This window comes from Pituophis catenifer, unplaced genomic scaffold (genome assembly GCF_029215685.1).
Source record: "Pituophis catenifer annectens isolate HBS135680 unplaced genomic scaffold, rPitCat1.0.hap2 SCAF_14, whole genome shotgun sequence".
Taxonomy (NCBI): domain Eukaryota; kingdom Metazoa; phylum Chordata; class Lepidosauria; order Squamata; family Colubridae; genus Pituophis; species Pituophis catenifer.
The window spans coordinates 2,901,518-2,924,723 of NW_027256894.1; the positions used below are offsets into that span (position 1 = coordinate 2,901,518).

The 23,206-nt window shown below is 45.8% G+C and overlaps 1 protein-coding gene across 1 annotated transcript in view; it reads right to left on the bottom strand.

Moving 5' to 3' along the window:
• Positions 1 to 23,206, bottom strand: part of IQCH (IQ motif containing H) — a 127,557-nt gene that overhangs the window by 17,099 nt on the left and 87,252 nt on the right. Inside the window, exons 15-16 of the mRNA XM_070953366.1 lie at positions 20,950 to 21,070; positions 19,051 to 19,337 (exon numbers count right to left, since the gene is read on the bottom strand). Of these exons, the coding sequence (XP_070809467.1) occupies positions 19,051 to 19,337; positions 20,950 to 21,070 (408 nt within the window). The remainder of the gene's footprint in view (positions 1 to 19,050; positions 19,338 to 20,949; positions 21,071 to 23,206) is intronic.

A 23,206-nucleotide genomic window follows, 5' to 3' on the forward strand; every position in this document is an offset into this window, starting at 1 on the left:
TTTAAAAGTTTTTTCTACAATCTCTTTGTCCGAAAGAAAAAATGCTTTTAAAAGGCTCTGACGATCCCAGCTGAGTTGCCCGATCGTCAGAGGCTTTTTTTTCTTTTAAAAGCATTTTTTTACAATCTCTTCAGCCAAAGAGGTTATAGAAAAAATACTTTTAAACGGCTCTAACAATCCCAGCTGAGCCGCGCGATCAGAGGCTTTTTAAAAAACTTTTAAAAGCATTTTTTTCAGCCGAAGAGGTTGTAGAAAAAATGCTTTTAAAAGTAAAAAAAAAAAAAAAAGGCTCTGATGATCGCGCGGCTCAGCTGGGCATGGGGGGGGAGGCAGGGATTTTTGCTACCGGTTCTCCAAACCACCCGCCGCCATCGCTACCGGATTGGGCGATCCGGTCCGAACCGGGAGCATTTCACCCCTGCCTTGGAGGTCTTCTAGTAGTCTAATCCCTTTCTCTAGCAGAAGACCGTATACCAATTCAGACAAATGGCTATCCGATCTCTTCTTAAAAACCTCCAGTGATGGAGCACCCACAGCTTCTGAAGACAAGCCATTCCACTGGTTAACTGTTCTCACTGCCAAACAAACAAGCAAGCAAGCAAACAATTTGTTCTCACTGTCAGGGGATTTCTTCTTAGTTCTAGGTTAGATTTTTTAAAATGATCTTCCACCTGTTACTTCTTGTTCTGCCTTCAGGTGCTTTGGAGAATAGATCAACCCCATCTCCTCTGTGACAGTTGCCCAAGTACTGGACGACTGTTATCATGCTAACCCTGCTTGGCCCTCACTCTTTCCTTAGGAGATGCAGCATGAAAAATGCACAATATTGGTCTCACTCAGATCCCTTGCACTCTGCAAAGCTGGCATCATTCCGTAGATTTCATCCACCCAGCTAGATGACTCTATCTAGAGACTTCTATTTATTTCACCTCTTCCAGCCTTAGTTTTTGGTTTTTTTTTAGTAAGGAATGCTATCCTGCCTTGTTTGCCAGTTGCACTCAGCCAATCTCTCATCTGATTCATAATTGGGGAGGATCATTTTTTGCTAGAAGTAAAACAACCAACACCGAGGAAGTAAATACAGCTTGTACATCACAGAGAATTTAAATGCCCAACGCAGGTCATAGAGGCCTTGTTACAAGTGTTTTTATCAAAGACCAAGTAGGACAGATCAGCTTCTATTCTCTGGGGAATAGAAGGAATAATCTAGTTCAGGGGTCTCCAACCTTGGCAACTTTAAGTCTTGTGGACTTCAACTCCCAGAGTTCCTCAGCCAGAATTCCTCAGAGGAATTCTGGGAGTTGAAGTCCACAAGTCTTAAAGTTGCCAAGGTTGGAGACCTCTGAACTAGCTGTTGACACCTGGTGGAAAAACAAAGTCACAGCCCAGCAGCTGGGACCCCGTTGGGAAAGACTAAAGCTCCTGAAGACCTTGTAAGAGCCCCAAGCAAGGCTCGTCTCGACCCTGAATGTATCCCTGACTTATGCCCACCAGGTCCTTCGTAAACCGAAACCCACTGTGGGCTCTTAAATCCAAACTCATTTTCACTCCTTCCACACTTCTTTGGAGGGCTCAAAAGTAGGGGGGCCTGTGACGTAAAGGGAGAAAGGAGAACAAGCTGAGTGGCCCCACTCAGCCTTTTGGTTAATGGAGATATTTTGTCCACCGCAGGGGAAGGGAAATCCAGTTTTTGCTGCTGATGCCCACCGAATGTGATATTGATCTCAGGATGCCTTAAGCAGACAGCATTTTGGCTGGAATCGTATTTCTCTCCCATCACTGTCGTGCCATAACTCTTCTCCTTAAGTCTTTGTGCTGGCATCCATCACGGCCTGAATCAGCTGCAGGCTCCTAAGCCTATCTTCAAAGTTCTCCCTCCCTTCCTCCCTCTGTCCCAGTTTTCTCTCTCATCATCTCACCCTCCTTCCTTCCTATGCCAAAGGCCCATCAACTCCCCCCACGCACCTTAAACACCTTCTCCATGTCTGTTGTCAGCCCTCGTTCATTCTGTTTCTGCCATTACCATCTTCCCCCCCCCCCACCACTTCTTAGTGTAGTGGATCTCCGGTCTCCCCTCCAAGTATTAACCAGGGATAACCCTGCTTAGCATTTAGATCAGCCTAGGTCAGGAGTGAGGGATCCAAGGATGCAATGCTTGTATCACTAGTAGCCAATGAATCCTGTGTCTCCACCCTCCGCTTGAGCTGTGTAGGTCAGGCAAGCTCAGCCAATATGGTTCAGAAAGCCCCAATGGTGCGATTCTTCCATATCGTTCCGCAGCCAAATTCCCTCTTGATGGCGACGGAATGCAAAACGTGCATACAGATCTCATGATTATAGTTGGTTGCCCAGGCAGCCAGATGTTTAGATTGGATTTGGCATTCTTATCCACCTCTTGGGTCCTCCCAAGGCCCAGGATGGGGAGATGCCACGTGTTGCTTGAGGGTGTTAGGACCGCAGGATAAAGTTGCAGGATAAAAGCTGTTCCAAGATTTGCAATTGTCAAAAATGTTCAAGAGTTGCTCCAGATGTTTTGGAATTGCACCCAGTATCATTATTGGTACTATCTTTGCTTTCTTTTGCCATAGTCGTTCTACTTCAATGTGCAGGTCTTTGTATTTTGTGATTTTCTCCACTTCTTTCTCTTCTCTTCTGCTGTCTCCAGGGACTGCCACATCCACTATGCAAACTTTTCTTTGTCTTTCTTATTGACAATTGATAGATCTGGCAAGTTATGCAGCAGGTGCTTCTCTCTTTGAATTCAAAAGGTCCCACAGCACTTTAAGCATCTTCATTTTCTATTACTTTGTCTTTTTTGTGGTCCCGCCACTTCTTGCTTGCAGCAAAATGGTATGTCTTGCAGATCTTCCAATGTTGCTACTTTGTCATGCTGTTGCTTGTAGTCAATTTGTGTGATCTTCTTGCACCAGCTAACTAGATGTACCGCTATTTCTTCAGCTTCTTTGCTGAGGCGGCATTTGCTGTCTGTTGCTGTGTTCTCCATTCTGGCTTTGTATGCCTTTGTTCTTAAGGCCTGGTCTTGTGCGGCCAGGATTAGTCTCCCTGTCTCTTTCTTCCATTTCCCTGCTCTTAGCCTTCGCCAGGTCTTGATATTTGTTTTGCCTTCTAGTCTTTTTATGAACTGGCCATCTAATACTTTGCTTTGCCTACGCCTCTTTTCTCTTCTTCATTTGGCCTTTTTGTAGGCCAGTCTGATCTCCCGGATATCCAGTGAACTTTCATGGTGTACAAACATCAGTGCATCTTCTTTACAATCCTTCGATATTCTCCCAATGCCCTTTGTTCTTCTTCAATTGTCTGATACTTACAACATTTCACACCCACTCATGCGCTTTGGTAAACAGATTCCATCAATGTTGTGGCCCGTCAGCGGCCTGTGCAGCTAGTAGCTGATTCCGACAGTGAGGAGGCTGGTGTGGTGCTGCGCCAGCAGCCTGTACAGCTGGCACTCGAGTCAGACAATGAGGAGGCTGGAGAAGATGTGGTGCCAGAGGCGGGGATTCAGCCAGGGCCTGCAGAACCTCCAGAAGCTCCTATAAGTGAAGAGGATGAAGAGGAGGAGCCTCTTCTCGATGTATGGGCGTGCAGAGCTACCAAAAGGCAGGAGTGGCTCCTCAGGAGGAGGTCTCCTCGAGAGTAAGGCTTGGGGTTAATTGGCCACTCCCTTAGCCTATTTAAGGAAGGACGACTGAGGCAATTTTCAGGGAACAACTTCATTCACTCTCCTTCATGTCTGGATCTTAGTTCTCTTATCAGTTTCCTGCAAGTTGCTTCTGGGCTTTCTGCCAACCATAGTAAGATTACGATTATTTATTCTTTGGATTCTTGTAGGCTGTTAAGAAAGTTAATTAACAGCCTTTGTTTGAAAAAGACTGATTTAATTTAGTAAACTAAGGTTTGTACGGACTTTGTGTGTGCAATGCGTTCTTTGGGGTCCGTAGCTGGGGCAGAACAGTCAACATCACTGCATGGATGAAGGACAAGATTCATTGTCATTATTTTCCTGATTCTCCTACTGAGATCCATTTGAATCCAGTCCACTATTTCAGCTGTAGATTGAATAAATAATAATAATAATAATAATAATAATAATAATTTTATTTCTATACCGCCCTTCTCCCGAAGGACTCAGGGCGGTGTACAGCCAATTTAAAAACACAAGACACAACAATAATTAAAAATTAAAATAATTAAATAAATTTGGCCGATTTAAAACCCCAAAAATTTAAAATACCCCAATTTAAAATTATTAAGTCGATAGCCCGGCCTGGCGGAACAACAGGGTCTTCAATGCGCAACGAAACACCCGGAGGTCGGAGATCTTGCGTATTTCCGGGGGCAGTTCATTCCACAGGGCTGGGGCTCCCACAGAGAAGGCCCTCCCCCTTGGTGTCGCCAGCCGACATAACTTGGCTGATGGCACCCTGAGGAGACCCTCTCTGTGGGAGCGGACTGGTCGGTGGGAGGCTATTGGTGGCAGAAGACGGTCTCGAAGGTACCCGGGTCCTATGCCATGGAGCGCTTTAAAGGTGGTAACCAACACCTTGAATCGCACCCGGAAGACCACTGGGAGCCAGTGCAGCTCGCGCAGGAGGGGTGTCACACGGGCACAACGGGTTGCGCCCATAACCACCCGCGCGGCCGCATTCTGGACCAGTTGGAGCCTCCGAGTGCTCTTCAAGGGGAGCCCCATGTAGAGAGCATTACAATAGTCCAGCCGGGAGGTGACAAGGGCATGAGTGACTGTGCGCAAGGCGTCCCGGTCCAGAAAGGGCTGCAACTGGCGGATCAGGCGAACCTGATAAAAGGCCCCCCTGGCCACGGCCGTCATATGCTCTTCTAAAGACAGCCGTGCATCCAGGAGGACACCCAGATTGCGAGCCCTCTCTGTGGGGGGCAAAGATTCACCCCCAATAGTCAGCGATGGCACCTGCTGACTATATCGGGACGCCGGCAGCCACAGCCACTCGGTCTTGGACGGGTTGAGTCTGAGCCTGTTCCTCCCCATCCAGACCCGCACGGCCTCCAGGCAGCGAGACATCACAGCAAGGGCATCGTTGGGGTGGTCTGGGGTGGAAATGTACAGCTGAGTATCATCAGCGTACAGATGACACTTCACCCCAAAACCACGGATGATCTCACCCAGTGGCTTCACATAAATGTTGAACAGAAGGGGCGAGAGGACCGACCCTTGTGGCACTCCCCATGCGAGATGCCTCGAGGTCGACCTCTGCCCCCCTGCCAACACGAACTGCGAGCGGTCAGAGAGGAAGGAGGAGAACCACCGCAGAACGGTGCCCCCTATTCCTAACCCTCTTAACCGCCGCAGCATGATACCATGGTCGATGGTATCAAAAGCCGCTGAGAGATCTAATAGGACTAGGACAGAGGAGCAACCCCTGTCCCGAGCCCTCCAGAGATCATCCACCAACGCGACCAATGCCGTTTCTGTGCTGTGCCCCCGCCTGAAGCCCGACTGGCACGGGTCTAGATAGATAGCTTCATCCAGGTGCCCGGGCAGTTGTCGTGCCACCACACTCTCAACAACCTTCGCCACAAAACGAAGGTTGGAGACCGGACGGTAGTTAGCTAATTCAGCCGGGTCCAGGGAAGGCTTCTTGAGGAGGGGCCTCACCACCGCCTCTTTCAAGGCGGCGGGAAAGGCACCCTCACTCAGAGAAGCAGTTATAATCCCCTGGAGCCAGCCTCGTGTAACCTCCCGGGAGGCCAGTACCAACCAGGAGGGACACGGGTCCAATAAACATGTGGCGGCACTAATCCTACCCAGGACCCTGTCCACATCCTCGGGAGCCACAGGATCAAACTCCTCCCAGATAATATTCTCAAGGCCTGCTCCTGTCTCCTCCCCTGGACTCATCCAATCGGAGTCCAAGCCATCCCGAATCCGAGCGACTTTATCATGCAGGAATTGCACAAAATCCTCAGCGCGGCCTTGCAAGGGATCTTCCCGCACTCCCCCCCGGAGGAGGGAGTGGGTCACCCTAAACAGGGCGGCTGGGCGGTTCTCTGCAGATGCGATAAGAGCGGAGAAATGATTAGATTTCGCCGCTTTTATCGCCACTAGGTAGGTCTTGATATAAGACCTCACCTGTGTCCTGTCGGAATCGGATTGACTAGTCCTCCAAATGCTCTCTAGGCGTCTTTTCCGACGCTTCATCTCTCTCAGCTCCTCAGAGAACCAAGGAGCCAATTGAGATCGGCATCGGGTCAGAGGCCGCAAAGGCACAACACGGTCCAAAGCTCCGGCGGCCGCACTCTCCCAGGCGGCCACCAGCTCTTCAGTCGAGTCGTGTGCCAGAGTCTCAGGAAACGGCCCAAGCTCCATCAGGAACCTTTCGGGGTCCATCAGGCGCCTGGGACGGAACCATTTGGTCGGTTCCGTCTCCCTGCGGCGGGGGAAAGCGGCAGGAAAGTCTAAGTGAAGGAGCGAATGATCTGTCCATGACAAGGGTTTGATGTCTAGATCCCCTCTACCAAGATCATTCAACCACTGACCAGAGACAAAAATCAAGTCCAGAGTGTGTCCCCCTATGTGAGTTGGGCCTTGAACTAACTGGGTCAGGTCCATGGCCGTCATGGAAGCCATGAACTCCCGAGCCGCCTCTGACGCCTCACCCGCAGACGGAAGGTTGAAATCCCCCATGACAATAAGTCTGGGGGTGTCAACCGCCACCCCGGCAATGACGTCGAGTAGCTCGGGCAGGGTCGCTGCCACGTGGCAGGGAGCCAGGTACGCAGTCAGCAAACCCATCTGCACCCCACGGCCCCACTTCACAAAGAGGGACTCACATCCGGCTATCTGAGGAACAGTGGTCTCCCTCGGACAAAGACTCTCCCTAATAATCACCGCCACTCCCCCACCCCTCCCCTGGGCCCTTGGCTGATGAAATGCACGGAAACCTGGTGGGCACATTTCAACGAGGGGGACCCCCCCCTCTTGGCCCAACCAGGTCTCCGTAATACCTGCCAGGTCCGCACCCCCCTCTAAAATAAGATCACAAATGAGGGGGGCTTTATTAACGACCGACCTGGCATTACACAACATCAGCCGCGGACCCTGGGCCTGAGATTCTGCACAACCCAGGACACGAGTCGCGCATTGGGGGCCGGGGTGCGTAATTACTTGTAGACAGCGTGTGCGCACCCCCAGCACATGATATGGCCCCCTGCGCCCGTCATACCTGCCCCTCCCACTCATTGTTTCAATTACACAGCCCTTCCTATCGTCCCCCTGCTCCCCGGTTAAATTTCCTTTCACGACCCCTCTGTTGCAGCCAATCGACCCATCACCCCGCTCAGTTGCTATCTGAACCCCCCCGGGTCCACTTTTACAACCCCCTCCCTTCCTCCCGGGTCCCCTTAAAATTTTGGTTAAAAATTTAGCTAAAAAACCCCTCAACCCCCTTCTCGCACCATGCCACCTCTCGGGGTTCCAAAGCCCGTCATTAAGGTAGGCCCTCGATAAAGTGGAGGGCCAAACCTGCGAGAGGGGGGAGTCTCGCAGTGCACATAGCTCTGCCGCCGAGTACATCAAATAAGATCAGAATGAGAAAGCAGTTTGGTAGGGTCCACAGTCCTAGGACAGAAGGTCTTTTTATAAGCAGCAACCTGGAATCCCCTGCTCTCTCACAGCAGCGGAAGGAGTTGGTTTATACAGTCAGCAGGAGAAAAGTTTTTCCCAGCCACCCTCTCACAGTGGTCGGCCAGATGTCCAAAAAGCAAGGAATTTGATGGTATCATCCCTTCTGATAGAAGATGGTTCAAACAGCCAACTTCCCTCAGGGTCCACAAAATACTGTCCAAGTCCCCGTCTGCCGGGAGTTTCGATGGAAGTGATTAATATGATTTGATTTGATTTAAAGCGGGGTACAAATAAAGCTGCCCAGTAGTTGCCCAATAATTCCGTAGGAGGATAGATGTATACACAAGGGAGAGGAGAGGGTGAGGGGGGGGGGAGGAAGGCTGACTCCCAGGCCGATAACAGGGCCAGAAAGGGGGGGAGGAGGGGGAGGAGAGGCCACCCATGGAGGCCCCATCCCAGAGCCATCCACCGGACTCTCCAATCCCAGATCTTTCCATCCCCCCTCGTCATTTGAGCCATATCATGCCTCCGTTGGCGACCTCTGCTTCGCCTCTCCGCCAGCATCGAATGTCCAACAACTTCCACCTCACCCTTTTTCGCAGCCATCTTTATCCAGCTAAACATCCCCTCCCAATCGCTGCGCAGCGGCTGCCATTGCCGCTGCAACTCCGCAACTTCACCGCCAGTGCCAGAACGTCCTCAGTCCACCATCGGCACCATTGGTCCTGCCACGTCGTTGTCGCTGTCCTGACAGCCGCCGACCAGCGAGCGGGGAAGAAGCCGGCATCGCTGCAGCCAGTTTCCCTAATCCTCCTCACGGGGCGCCTCGCAGCGTCCTGCAGCCTCCCGCGGCGTTCTTCGCCTCCCCTCACCCAAGCATTCCGGAGGGCGAAAAAGCCCTCAACGGGTTGAGGGGAGACTCTCCCAGGCGGGGGTGGGTCTGCCGATGGTCCTGACAGCCCCAGGAGACTCCGAAACCCCCAAAATGCTGCCCGTCCTGACAGCGACTCAGGCCGGCATCGCCATGTTGGAGCATGCGCAGAGGGCAAAACCCTAACTGGAATAACTGGAATTGCCCAGGTGTTAATTGCCTTGATGGTGTTCCCTCTACTGAGTTTGGACTTTAATAAGCCACGGTAGCGCAGTGGTTAGACTGCAGTACTGCAGGCTACTTCTGCTGACTGCCTGCAATTTGGCAGTTCAAATCTCACCAGGCTGAAGGTTAACTCAGCCTTCCATCCTTCCGAGATGGGTAAAATGAGGACCCAAATTGTTGGGGGCATTAGGCTGACTCAGTAAAGCACTCTAAAGAGGTAGATAAGTTTAAGTGCTATTGCTATTAAGATTTATTAAGATCTTTTTCACTCTCTTGATGTGTTCATTTCTAACCTCCTTCTTGACTTCAGTGTGCTTAATGTTGTAAGCTTGAAGGATGCCCAGGTATTTTTAGTTATTGTCCTCATCCAAACTCTTCATGCTAGTCCCATAGGAGACCTTGATTCCTTCAGTTTTCACTAGTTTTCCCTTGTTGGTGATGAGAGTGACACATTTGTCCAGTCCATTACAATATCTTGGTTGTTATCTTCACACAGTGTTGAGCAGGGATTCTATTTGAATACAGCTTTAGGTTTTCAGATTATCATTACATTACATTACTACCTTACTATTATTAATTTTAATTATTCTTATTTTAATTCAGATTATTATTATTTCTTTGCAACACCCAACAACACAGGAGATTCTCTGTAAAATATAAATGTTCAGAGAGGCACGTAAATGTTTCAGTTTTAAAATCTGAGGAGGGCTGGGAAGCATAAATTCTTAAACAGTTGCTAAATTATCGCTTTTCTTCATTCCATTTAATTGTTTTTCTGCCTCCAATACTGACTTCTATATTTTTTACAGGGAGTGCACCTACTTTTTTTGCGTGTGCGGGGGTTGCTTTTTAAAAGAAGAGGCTAGATTATACAGTAAAAATGCCAATTAGTAAAATATTAATGCAAACCAGTTCTCAGAAGAGAGCGCTCTTTATGATGCTTAAAATTCACAATGGGACTGAACATTTTAGCTGGGATTACAGTTACCTGATTTGGCTGCCATCTAGTGGTGGTTGGTGAAATGTTTTGATTTACCAAACGTATCTAGGCAAAACGTATTACAGGTAGTCCTTGACGTACAAGCATTCATTTAGTGACTGTTCAAAGTTGCAACAGCACTGAAAATCCTCACACTTACAACTGTCGCAGACTCCCCATGGTCAAATGATAAAATTTATCATGGCAACCGGCATGTATTTTATGTTGCAGCATCCTGGGGTCACGTGATAAGACTTTCCTAGCCGGCTTTTGACAAGCAAAGTCAATGGGGGAAGAAAAAAAAATATTGGGAAAAAATAAAAACTTGGTTAATGGAAATAACAGCAGAAGAAATAGAATTTAAGCCAGAAATTTTCTTATTGGGTATGATTAGAGAATATATTAGGAAAGAAATAAAATATTTAATATTGCATATAATTACGGCAGCCAGACTGGCATTTGCTCAGCTTTGGAAAACGGACCAAATTCCAACAGAACAATTAGTAATTCAGAAAATCTACAATTGCTTTGAAATGGACAGGTTAACACTGGAATTAAAGGATAAGGTAGACTCGAAATATTATATGGTATGGAACAAATGGCATGAATGGATAAATAAAAAAAAAAAAAAAGAATAAATGTGAAAGTTTGTAAGATAACAAAATTAACAAATAGACACCGTCAATAATGTACGTATATATATATATATATATTGTAGTTTGCATTGTTATACTATGTGTATCTTCTTTTTTTTTCTTTTTTCCTCTTGTTTTTCTCTCTTTTTTATTTTCTTTTTTCCTTCTCTTTCTTACTGTTCTTTTACTTTACTTAATTTCATATTTTATAATGTATGTAGTTAATGTGATATTTTATCTTTTTATATTTAATAAAGTTTGTTTTAAAAACAATAAAAATAAAAGCAGTGATATGAATTAGGATAAAAAAAAAACAGCAACAAAAAGGTCATAAGGACCAAGACAAATGCCTTGTGTGTCCAATCACACTTGGCCAATAAAATTCTAAAAAATTCTAATTTCTAATAAAATTGGCTGCGACTCACTTAAGAGCCATCTTGCTTAGCAATGGATGTTCCGGTCCCAATTGCAGCTGTGTGTTGAGGCCTATCTGTACAAAAGAGTTCCACTATTGCTGTGAAAGGACACCCACGGAGGTGAGACAGATCCTGAAGGATTGCAACCAGCATCCGAAGGCGGAGGCCTATTCTGGAGAAGTTTGGCTGCTGAGGACACCAATAGCAATGTGCTGCTGATGGCCAAAATATTTTGGGAGGGCAGAAGCATGTTATGAGATTACTCTGCTCTAATGTTTTACTTACTATAGTTTACTGATGGTTTTAGCCAGGGCTGAAATCCAGCAGGTTCTAACAGGTTCTAGAGAACCGGTAGTGGAAATTTTGAGTAGCTTGGAGAACTGGCAAATGCCACCTCTGGTTGGCCCCAGAGTGGGGTGGGAATGGAGATTTCGCAGTGTCCTCCCCCTGCCACGCCACCAAGCCACACCACGTCCACCAAGCCACGGCCACAGAACCGGTAGTAAAAAAAATTGAATTTCACCCCTGGTTTTAGCGTATTTTAGTCTGTGCACACATCCAAGCAGAGGGAAACGTGCTACCTGAAAGGACACAGCCATTTCTACCGGCAAAGAAAAACCTGGCCTTCTTTTCCTGCAAGCAGGTGAAGGAAAAGCACAAGCAAAGAATGGCTTCGAACTCTGCTATTCCGTATTCTGCACTTGGCTCTCTGTTTCTTTGTCCCCAATCTGCATTCCCTATTTGAGTGAAAAATGGCAAAAGGACCTCAATGTCTCTGGAGATCCTCAGACAACCAGATCATGGTTGCCCCAAAGGTGCTTTTTTTCAACTGACAACTGGACTTTCTTGATTTTTCCTTGAAGACGTTTCGTTTCCCGTCCAAGAAGCTTCTTCAGTACTGAACTGAATTGAAATGAAGAAGCTTCTTGGATGAGAAGCAAAATGTCATCAAGGAAAAACCAAGGAAGTCCAGTTGCCAGTTGAAAAAAAGCAAAAATGACCTCCTGATTCTGAAACATTTTGAAAGAAGGGCTGATCCGGCCATGTGGCTGGACAATTCTTGAGCCCTGATGGCGATGCACCAGGGCATAATGGGAAGACTCCCACATGCCCACAAGGGCAGCCGTAGGAGGAAGCCTTCTGTTCTGTCCCCGTCTCACACACGCACACCAGCGGTCGACCAAGAGTTAAAATAAACCAGCAGACAAGAATTTCCTTTGATAACAGAATTGGCAGCAACCCAGTGGCTGCTTGCCAAAAGTTTTTACTTACAAAGGGAGGTTTATCTCCTCCGACCAAAACATCAAAGTAAGTCCACAAAAGCCAAAGAATAGTCAAGTCCAGTCCAAAAATCAATCCAAGCAGAGCATATAACAAAGTTCCAGAAATGCAGAATGACTTGCTAGCTTTCAGTTTTGTCCGTCATAAAGCCTGAATGGCCATCACACCCCCTTTTATCCCCTGTGGGGTGTGGTCCAGTGACTCAGCTTAATCTCTGGCATGCCTCCTTCTCTGCTGCACGCGCTTGTCTCTCCGACACTGTCGGGGATCCAGCCAAGACTTATCTCCTTCGCTGTCTAACTGCAGCTGCTCGGAAGTGCCTGGCACCTGGCCTATCTCTTGGCCTTCGGAAGACACTTGAGGCATTGTCAGAGAGGAGGGTCCTGGAGAGGGAGGCCTTGCCAACTCCTCTCCTTCACTTTCGGAGTCTTCTCCCTCCGATAAGACGGGCTTGGGGGTCGGAGTCACAACACCTTCTCATGCGCTCCTGGAAACAAGCAGGCCGAGGCCCGTTTCCTGCAAGCCACGCATTAAAAAGCCCCATCCCGGAACAGAAGATTCCAGAGAAATGCTCTTTGAATCGTGTTGCATTAAAAAGTAACCCCCGAAGCATCACCGCCTCTCTCTCCCTGCCACTTTCAGGCTGTAAAATATTCTTTTGTGGTTTAGTTTTCTTCATTTCCTTGCAGGAGGTTTAGTTAAGGGCAGTTTGAAAGTTCAGATAAATTACTTCTGTTACTTCCCTTTCTCCAATTTTTTTTTTAGGGCTTCGTTCAAAGAATTCTAAGGCTGCTGGGAAAAAAAAGGAGGAAAACCCGCTGAGCTTCATTTCACGGGAACCCCCTGCTCCTGCTCTTTTTCTCTCTCCTGTTCAACAAGGTGTTTAGAGAGTTCTCAAGATTCATTCTACAGCAGTGTTTCTCAACCTTGGTAGCTTGAAGATGGGTGGACTTCAACTCCCAGAATCCCCCAGCCAGCAGCGCTGGCTGGGGGATTCTGGGAGCTGAAGTCCACCCATCTTCAAGCTTCCAAGGTTGAGAAACACTGTTCTACAGGCTGGGCAAAGTCTTAATTTTCAAGCACAGGAAATCAGGGCAGCTTTCCGCAAGACAGGCATCCATTTCTGAAGCTCAATAGCTTTTGGCAGCCACTTTTTGAAAGAGAGGAATTCAGATTTTCCAAAATAAAAACGAAATGTGCCAGAGATTCCGTCAACCGTTATTAAGCGTTCAGGAAGTGCGGGCCTTTCTAGCATCCTTTTGCAATGAGTCCACCTTATACGTTTCCCCCCACCACCACTCTAGGCCAATCTTCCCTCAGAAACCAGTGTGCAGAATATCTCCCCACAGGTCTACACAAGCACCCACAAGAGAAAAGATGTGAGATGTGTGTTCTGACAGCTTCTTCCTCCAACCAGGATCTTTCCTCCCTTTGGATTCCCAACGGGGAGATGGTTAAAAAGAGTGGAAAATTCTTGAATAGAGAGATATAGCGGGTGGAAATTAGAAGCAATTTCTGGGATTTAAGTAAGACCCCATTTGGAATATTGCATCCAGTTCTGATCACCACAATATAAAAAAGATGTGGAGACTTTAGAAAGAGTGCAGAGAAGAGCAACAAAGATGATTAGGGGACTGGAGGCTAAAACATACAAAGAATGGTTGCAGGAATTGAGTATGTCTAGTGAAAAGAAGTACTTAGGGTAGACATGAGAGCAGTGTTCCATTATCTCAGGGGCTGCCAAAAAGAAGAGGGGATCTATCTATTCTCCAAACCACCTGAAGACAGGACGAGAAGCAATGGATGGAAACTAATCAAGGAGAGAAGCAACCTAGAACTAAGGAGAAATTTCCTGACAGTGAGAACAATTAACCAGTGGGATGGCCTGCCTCCAGAAGTTATGGGTGCCCCATCACTGGAGGCTTTTAAGAAGAGACTGGACAGCCACTTGTCTGAAATGGTATAAATTAGGTCTCCAGTTTGAGCAGGGGGTTGGATTAGAAGACCTCTAAGGCCCCTCCCCACATGAATCCCACTGGTCCTGACTATGGCTGTATTTGCTCCTTTGAGATCTATGAATGCCAAAGCACCTTCTCAAATGTCATCACAAGCGCCAGTTTCCTCCTTAGTAGAGTCCCTGGAAACCGCAATAGAAGAGCACCTCCTATAAGTACCCTTTGCACCACTGAGATGCTCTCCAGAGCGCTTCACCTCTTTCAGACTTAAGGCAGCGCTTGGCAGATTATCCTGCAAATGGTTTCATTCCCCCAATCTATAAAATCACCCAGGATATGTTGAGGTCTAATGGAGGATTACATGTTTTACAAAATGTATTGTCTCACCAATAACCTGCCTTACCATGTTTGCTTGTAATTCCAACTTCTGCTTTTAACAGCATTTGTGAAAAAATAAAGAGCCAACAAAATAAAGGCTCGGGAATACAGATCTTGACAAGCAGAAAGTCACTCAGATAAAGGGCTCCCGTTCCCTTTCTCAAACTAATTTGTGCAGTGTCTGCTTCAGAGTTTGATTTGATTCGTTTTGCTTTGTGATGATGAAGGTTGCATTGGGGAATCAAAACTTTCAGATTTCTTTAATCATTGCAGTGACGAGAGAAAAGTCTTCATGTACCTACTCAGCTTTCCTTAGCCAATTACATATCCCTTTCAACAGGCTAGCTGGGTCATTTCTAAAACTGTTTGCTAAACTAATTAAAAAAAAATCCTACATGAACTGTCTAGCATTTAATCAGTGAAATAACAGATTGAAGAAGGTATTAATGTCAGAAAAAAATGGATAACTATTTTTCCCAGCCAAAGAAGAATTGAGAAGGTGTTTAGAAAACAGTCTTTAAAACAGATTTGCTTTCAAACATTCCTGCTTAATATATACTTAATATATACTTAGAATAGCATCAGGAGTGAAATTCAGCTGGTTCTATCCGGTTCGGGAAACCGGTAGCGGTGGCTGTGGGAGGCTCCGCCCACCCATGTGGACGTCATGATGTCACTTTTTTGCAACAGTTTAAGCCTCTGCGCATGCGCAGACAACGGTGCATCCGAGCGGAGTGAGCGTGCATGCGGCGCACACGAATTTGCAAATTGGTAGGGAAGGTAAGTGAATTTCACCCCTGAATAGAATCCATCACTAAAAGATGCTTCATGGATGCTCTTCAGAAAAAAATGAATTTATAGCTAATCAGAAAGGAAGATGGATTTCTTCTTCTATCTAAAATAATTTCTTGATATGGAAGGTGGACTTATTAATACGCTTCAGCATGCAATAATAATCAAGATCAGTGCAATCTCTGAATGAGGAAAGATTCTGGGCTTAACGGAGGTTAAGGAATGAGGAAATTGGTACATGATTTTCCTACTTAAACATCCTTGTTTGATTGGCATTAGCACTGCTGCCCTCTAGCTTTCCATCCTAGTCCTTCACTTGACCAAGAATTAAGCCAGCAGAAGTCACAGAGGTTTTGGGGTTGGAGAAAATATTGATGTGGGGAAATGAATTGTCTTCCTCACAAGCTTCCTTGGGCATCCCCCAGACCCAGAAGTTCCTGTCTGAAGAAGCAAGGGTGCTGTCTGGAGACTCCAAACCAGAATAGAAATCCTACCACTATCACATCCTTTGGACATCATTTTTGTTCCTTTTGAGTTTTGCCTAGTAGTCACAACTGAAACTTCACATTCTGCCTCCCCACAATTAATCGTGTAATTGGCCATATAGCTTTCTTCCAGGATTTCAAGGTGACTTACCTCATTCCTTACTTTTATCCTCCAGACATCTTGAGATGAGAAAAAGGATCTGGGTCAAAGTCACCCATGGAATTTTCATGGCTGAAAAATGGACTTCAACTGGGATCCCCTCAAGTCATAGACCAACACCTTAGTCACAATACCAGGTGGATTCTGGTTGTGGACCATAACAATAAAGTTATTAGATGAGTTGCTTCTGATTATTCTTATGTCTGGTTGTGGTTTCTAAAAACTGACTTGTTGCTGCTCTTAACTGTGCAGTTTCTTTTCATATTGTCAACCAGCAATTCTTCAAATTAGGAACCTACTCACTTAAATCTTGATCCTCACTGTCAATCAATTCTGTTATTGTTTGAGAAGAAAGTCAGTTCATAAAATCTATAAGTTCTCTTGGAGACAAAACTAGCTTGTATTGTTTTGAAACAAGTACAAAGACAGAAACAGCCTCGTTACTCGAAGCAATGTGATAACACGGCCATATTTGTAGTAAAATAGCACTGTAATTGGCTTACTACATATGAGTTGAGTTGCTGTTAACAATTATTGAAAACATATTCAATTGATCTAATATTTCTAATTGTAATTTTGGTCCATTTCATTCCGTTCCATCTTCTTTGTTTCAGAACCATGGCTACAATACAAATGTTGTACAAATCAGAGCTAACTCAAGATACTACACAACTCTACAAACCTTCCTTGTATAATCTGAAACATATAATCCAAGATCTCTTTTGCCAGGTACCCATTTGTTGCAGAGAAGAGCAACAAAGGTTAGGGGGCTGGAGGCTAAAACATATGAAGAACAGTTGCAGGAATTGGGTTTGTCTACTTTAATGAAAAGAAGGACTATGGGAGACATGATAATAGTATTCCAATATCTCAGGGGCTGCCACAAAGAAGAGGGAGTCAAGCTATTCTCCAAAGCCCTTGAAGGCAGGACGAGAAGCAATGGATGGAAACTCATCAAGGGGAGAAGCAACCTAGAACTAAGGAGAAATTTCCTGACAGTGGGAACAATTAAGCAGTGGAATGGTTTGCCTCCAGAAATTGTGGGTGCTCCATCACTGGGGGCTTTTCAAAAGAGAATGGCCAGCCATTTGCCACAAATGGTATAAGGCAGGGGTCAGCAACCTGCGGCTCTGGGGCCGCATGTGGCTCTTTCACCCCTCTGCTGCAGATCCCTGTCACTCAAAATATGTGTCACAACCGCCAATGTGCAACACCACCGGCACGCAATTTATTGAGCTTTTCAACCCCCGGTAGGCCAACCATGGATAAATCCAAGAAAAGAAAAGTTTCAGAAGAAAACAGAACATTTAATTCAACTACATAGGCTAGTTTTGTGGCCGCTCAAGAAATAGTCAGGCACGGGAAGGGTTTTGTGGCTCCCGGTGTTTTCTTTTCTGTGGGAAACGGGTCTAAATGGCTCTTTGAATGTTTAAGGATGCAGACCCCTGGTATAAGGTCTCCTGCGCAAGCAGGGAGTTGGACTAGAAGACCTCCAAGGTCCCTTCCAACTCTGTTATTCTGATCATTTAACTCCTCCATGACCAGCTCCTGAGTGCTGAAGAGAATGCAGCCACAGGGATCTCAAGACTCTTGCTGGAAACTTGCTGAAAGAGTAAAGGAAATTATTCCCGCATGGCCCAGTTTTAGCAACTGACAATACTAGTTTTTATTATTCCACTGAAAGTCGAAGAGCAAAAGAGAAGTGAAGGAAACATGACCTATGGCTGGGCTTGTGTGCAGGAGTCACTGAGGTGGCAGCATGAATTCTCCCACTATAACCCTAATCCCATGTGCCTGATCAATGGTTTCTGGAGCGGGACAGGAAACTCTGCGGTTATTTCTGAATTGCTTCACTGGTGGCATCCCAAATGAAGGCAGCTCCTAAAATAAATTTCATATTTCATCTACCCCTAAAATGGAAGGATTATCTCAGATCTATGAGCTCCCATTCTGTATTGCAGAAATTTCTGGGATTTTGAAAAGATTCATATCACAAATCACAAATGGGATTTGGGGATATTTAAGTACTCTTTCACTATAGTGGTAACAGATGTTCAATGATATATTTAATTTTTAGGTTTAGCGAAATAACATAGATCATTGGTTATTTTCAGTAAAAAAATAATTCCTGAAGGATGCCTGAGTGTACAATAGTTCTGGAGAATTTATTTCAGCCTTTGAGCTACCGATCTAAAATGGGAAATTAGTGTGAGAGTGTTTGAACAAGTCTAATAGGATTTCTAGTTTGCCAAAAAAATAATGCTTTCAGAAGCACAATCTTTGGTGTAATCTCTCTCACACACAACAAGACAGATGGCATCATTAATTGCCTCTATATCTAATTAAGTTGGGGGGGGGAAAAACTCGGCTTAAGTAATGCTAAAGTTGTGGCACAAACTGGGAAACGTAGGAAATTGCAAGGTAGAACCCCTGGGAAAAAGAAAAATGGGCTGATGTGGACGATGAAAGGATGGAAGGAAATTTATGCACTGTAGGCAAAAGGGCGAAGACTTTGCTCCAGGGGAGGAAATGACATGGAGGAGAGAAAAAGACCAAACCGCTATTTAGTTGGGCACCTTGGCAGCACAAAGTTAAATGTAATACAACTGGACCTCAGCCAGAATAAAATGGAAGGTTTTGCTCCCAAATCAAAACAAACCTTGCTTCGTTTTATTCCCAAATATTTTCATTTGTTTCCAAGATAAGCAATAATTTGGCTAGACGCAGAGGGGAGTCTCTGAGGACAGACTGACTTGCACACAGGGGTCATTTACAGAATCACCAGGCTGTAAGGGACAATCTCCTGCCCAAGGTACAATACCTGATACCATCCTGAAAAACGGATGTCTAGTCTTTTCTTGAAAAACTCCGTTCCCTTGGGTTGATTTATTCTCCAGCTTTAAAACACAAATATTCCACCAGGAATCTACCCATCAGTTTTTAATACTTTCCCCTTGATGTCAAGGAACAGAAAACGGATGGCTAAATGACAAATGTAGATTTTGCAGTCACCCCTGGAGAAATGTAAACAAAGTAGAAAAAGTCCCTGAACCTAAAGGCTAAAAGGGATGAGCATTTATTCTGGATTTTCCACAGCATATATTTCTGAGGATCCGGGGTTAATTAGGGTGCAGGACTAATGAAAGAAAACACTTTGCTGCACACGTACCCTCCGACCCCAGGAACCCAGTGATTCTGCAGTGCTGGCAAGAGTGCCAAAGGAACTGAAGCTTTACCTTTATGGCTCACCTGCTGCCTCAAGGACTGCGGGTGGATGAAAGTCACAAAGTCGATAGAAAAGTATCCAACCACTCCTCTGGATTTGCAGGCCTCCCCAATTTTAGAACACAGCAGATGAAGGCGCTTGGGTTCAACGGACGCCTGAGGAAGGGTCGTTCCCGAAGACCGCAAGGGACCTTCGGCGTGAAACTGGTCCCCGCAGGAAACCATCGTGACCTCCCCGGTAGGTTCAATCAGCATGTCCACGGTGAGGCTGGTGATGCTGTCGGAAGGTGGGAAGGCTTCTACAACTCCACCTGGTCGGAGAAAGAAGAGCACCATCAAGCTAACTCATTGTACCCTCTACAAATGTAGAAAGGATTATTTTTAAAACAATTGTTACGGCCTTATCACAAGCAGAGTTTCCAAAAGTAAATAAGTTAAATTCCATCACTTATTGTAGAAGCTGCTCCTGGTTAAATGGGAAAATTGATTCTGGCTTTGCCTGGACTTGTAAGGTGCAGTTTCTTTGGTGGCTGTGGTTATATTAGCAGGAGAATTGGGTATAGGCTGCGCAACGTGACACTGAGTAGAGAAACCCCACTCCTAATGCTATGGTTGAGTTGGTAGTCTTAGAAATCTAAATTTGAAATAAATGAATCAATTTCTTGGTGTAGGAAAATAGAAGGGCTTCTTATTTCCCCTGAATGGGGAAAAGTATCCTGTGTCAGGGTTCCAAGCAATACACCCATAACGAACAGAACTCTGAGGCAGGTAGATTCCTCAAAGAATAGCTTTATTGGATATATCATATTGGCACAGATCTGGTGAAAACCGACTCTGAAGGTCCCGGTGGTTTTCACCTAAGGACTGACCACACTGCCCATATTCCATCTTTCTCTTTCAGAGCAGAAGGGTGGGGAAGGAGCAAAGTAAGGAAACAGCATCCAATGGTGGTAGGTAGGTAGGTAGGTAGGTAGGTAGGTAGGTAGGTAGGTAGGTAGGAAGAGGACACTCCGTGTTGATAACCTAAGTCCTGCAGGCCCAAAATTCTCCTGGCTGAGTTGTAAGGAACTGTAACCATTTTCTGACTCAATCTGAAAGTCATATTTACTGTTACATAGCCAATGTTGGCGGGTTCTAATTTTCTGTATACAAGAAGAATCGCCAGATTCTTCTTATATACAGAAAGACAAGCGAGAACAAACCCACTTGGGACCTCCAGGGAGGGAAGAGGTATTTGCTGTATATATGTGTATGTATGTATGTACCTATGTATGTATGTATGTATGTATGTGGTAATTGATATATGTAGCTTCTAATTCTTAAACATGATGACTGCAAAACTGCTTGAAAATGTCTCATGTGGTCTCCAGAGGGCAGAGAAGGAGATGAACAGAACTGATGAAAGATGAGGATTCAGTGGCCTTTATCGCTCCTGTTCCTCGCAAATTCTAACTAGCCAAAGTTTGTGAGTAAAGAAAGAAACATGAAACACAAAGAGACATTTTCACAACTGCTCCTCTATGCTGTGATGTCCATGGCCCATGCATGGCCTTGGGCATTTTCCCAGCACCACAATGGGACTCCCCCCACCCCAAGACCACAAATACCATCAGAAACCCAGGGACAGCCTCTCCAAACAGTTTTGTGCCATTTATGTTACGTTTACTCATCCTAAAGCGGGACAGAAATGTAACTATGGAGGTAACTTTAGAGAAGGGAGGGAGGTGGGAGTCTCAAAACCATTGTCCAAAATTGGTGAGATCGAAGATGGCTGCCTGTATTTCATTCTTAAAAAGATAAAAACTGTAACACAGGGAAGGGAAGAGGGTGGAAGTGGAGAAATATCCCAATGAATGAGAACAAAGTGCTGGCGATATAATTATCCCTGATAGCACTTAGCAGGAATGTAGCAGTCTTATTTACCTTGACTCACAAACGTTTGGAGGAATTTCCCCCATGTAGGAAATCGTTTCTCATTGACAGCCTGAGCGTGCTGTGCTAAAAGGCCCGGCAGCTCCTGAGAGAGCTTCACCAAAGCTGGTTCCTGCAGAAACAAATTAAATAGAACCACAAGCAATTTTACTGCAGAAATGAAAACGGCTTGTGGGGTGATTAAAAACCAGGCCTCCAACAGGCAGTGTGGTTACTGTTTAACCACAGCCAGGAAGCCTCTTTTGAAATGTTTCCCCTATCTTCCTTCATGTATCTGGCAACTTTTGGGGGTTCCCCCCTCCCCAGCAATCTCTTCCTTACAAAAGAAAGAAGGGAATATATTTTTTAGCCCTAAATTTAACAACACAAATGGGGAATTAAGAGATTATAACCATTCATGTTTGCTTATTGGGAAGTTTTTAAAAGATAGGGATTATCTCTTTACTCAAAAGCTTTCCCCCACCCTCTCCTGGGGGATCACATGTAGAACCCACATTTGTGGAGTCTCCCCCAATTTTGCACTCCATATAGTTTTCACGTGCACCCCATCGCCCCAGGCCAAGGTATCTGAAGATAGTTAGCGTTGGGGAGGCTACTTTGGATCTCAACTCTTGGTTTGGCTCTGGTGTCATCTCCTCAGCTCTTGTCCTACCTCACAAGTAGTCACTTCTGACTTACATCGTTTTGGTTGTTGGTCCCTCATTCAAAACTGCCCTCAATTAAATCAAAGCCCACATAAGTAAAACTGGGATCAGTTGGGTGCAGGACATAAAGGGATGCTGAGACAAGAGGCAGGCCATGTAGGATGCTTCCCAAGGGCCTAAAAGAGCCACGGATTTGCACACACACAAAAGGCAACAACCCAGGCCAAGGTCTTAACTTCACGGTTTCAATCAGGCCCGCAGTCTGGAAGCTGAGCAAGCACATCAAACTTGGGAACTTTGCACATCGCGTTCCAGGTCACTCTTCTCTCACTACTTCACGATCGCTTCCCTCTTTCCCTTGAGCCTTTTTCTTCTGCTTCACGACCCCTTGAAATTAGAAATGTCCCATGCTCCAAAGAGGACTAATTGCCCCTTCACACCACAATCCTTGGACTCCGTTCTTGCTCCTCCTGACTCCCTCACGCCTTTCGTCCTCCTGCTTGAAGAGGGGCTCTCTCTGTTTCTAAATGCTTTGAGTTGGGGATCTGTGCTTTGTCCACTGAAGAGGGCAGGTACCGACACCTCTCCTTTTCCATTTGTCCAAGGGCAGCTTCTGAATTTCAAACTCCAAAATATATTTTTGGATTGTCTGGAAACAGAACGGCTCCCTCTTCAGCATGTGGGTTGGTTAACTTATTTGGGACATCTACTGCCTGTAGATAGAGAGTCCCTGAACACAGCTAAATCTTTTTAAATGTTTGAATAAAGGTGCAAGAGGTTGGTTCTGGGAGATTGTATGCCACTCAGCCTATCTTGAATCAAGCAGAAAGCAGGAATTATACTGCATGTGGTTCAACAAAACTCAACCAGCAGTTTTTGCAAAGGGAAACTCTTATCACAAGAGGTTATTATTAGTCTTTAAAAAGAACTAGCTAATTTGCTGGGAGTTGGGCAGCATGCTATTATTATGGTTCATCACTCAGCCAGCCAGTTGTTTGGACTGGATCTGGCATTTTTGTCCACCTATCGAGTCCTTCCTAAGCACCCAGGATAGGTAGATGTGGAGCTTTGATGGTTTTAAAGATATTGTGGCAAGATGTAAGCTGCTCCAAGCAAAGTTGCCTTTTGCAATTGACTGATGGGGATTTTGTCAATGTCAGTATTATCATTATTATTAGTAATAATAATCCAGTGATCCCAGTGGTTATTGACACACAGGGTGCCCTTTCAAAAACTCTTGAATGACACTTATAAAATCTGTAGATTGACAACATTTCCATACACCAATACATTAGAACAATGATGGCTAACCTTTTTGTCATCGCATGCCAAAAGCTGGGGGAGTGCAGGGTGGTTGCGTGCGCGTGTGCCCACATTCATAATTCTATGTGCCCTGCCCCCCCCATGCATGTGCACGCGACCCCACCGATACTCCCCCTGCTTTTGGCATGTGATGGCCCGGTGGGCCCGGTAGGCCCGTTTTTTTTGCCCTCCCCAGGCTCCAGAGGCTTTCTAGGAGCCTGGGGAGGGCAAAAAACAGCCTCCTCCCCCCCCCGGAGGCCAGAAACAGCCCGTTTGCTGTCTTCTGGTGGGCCCAGAAGGCC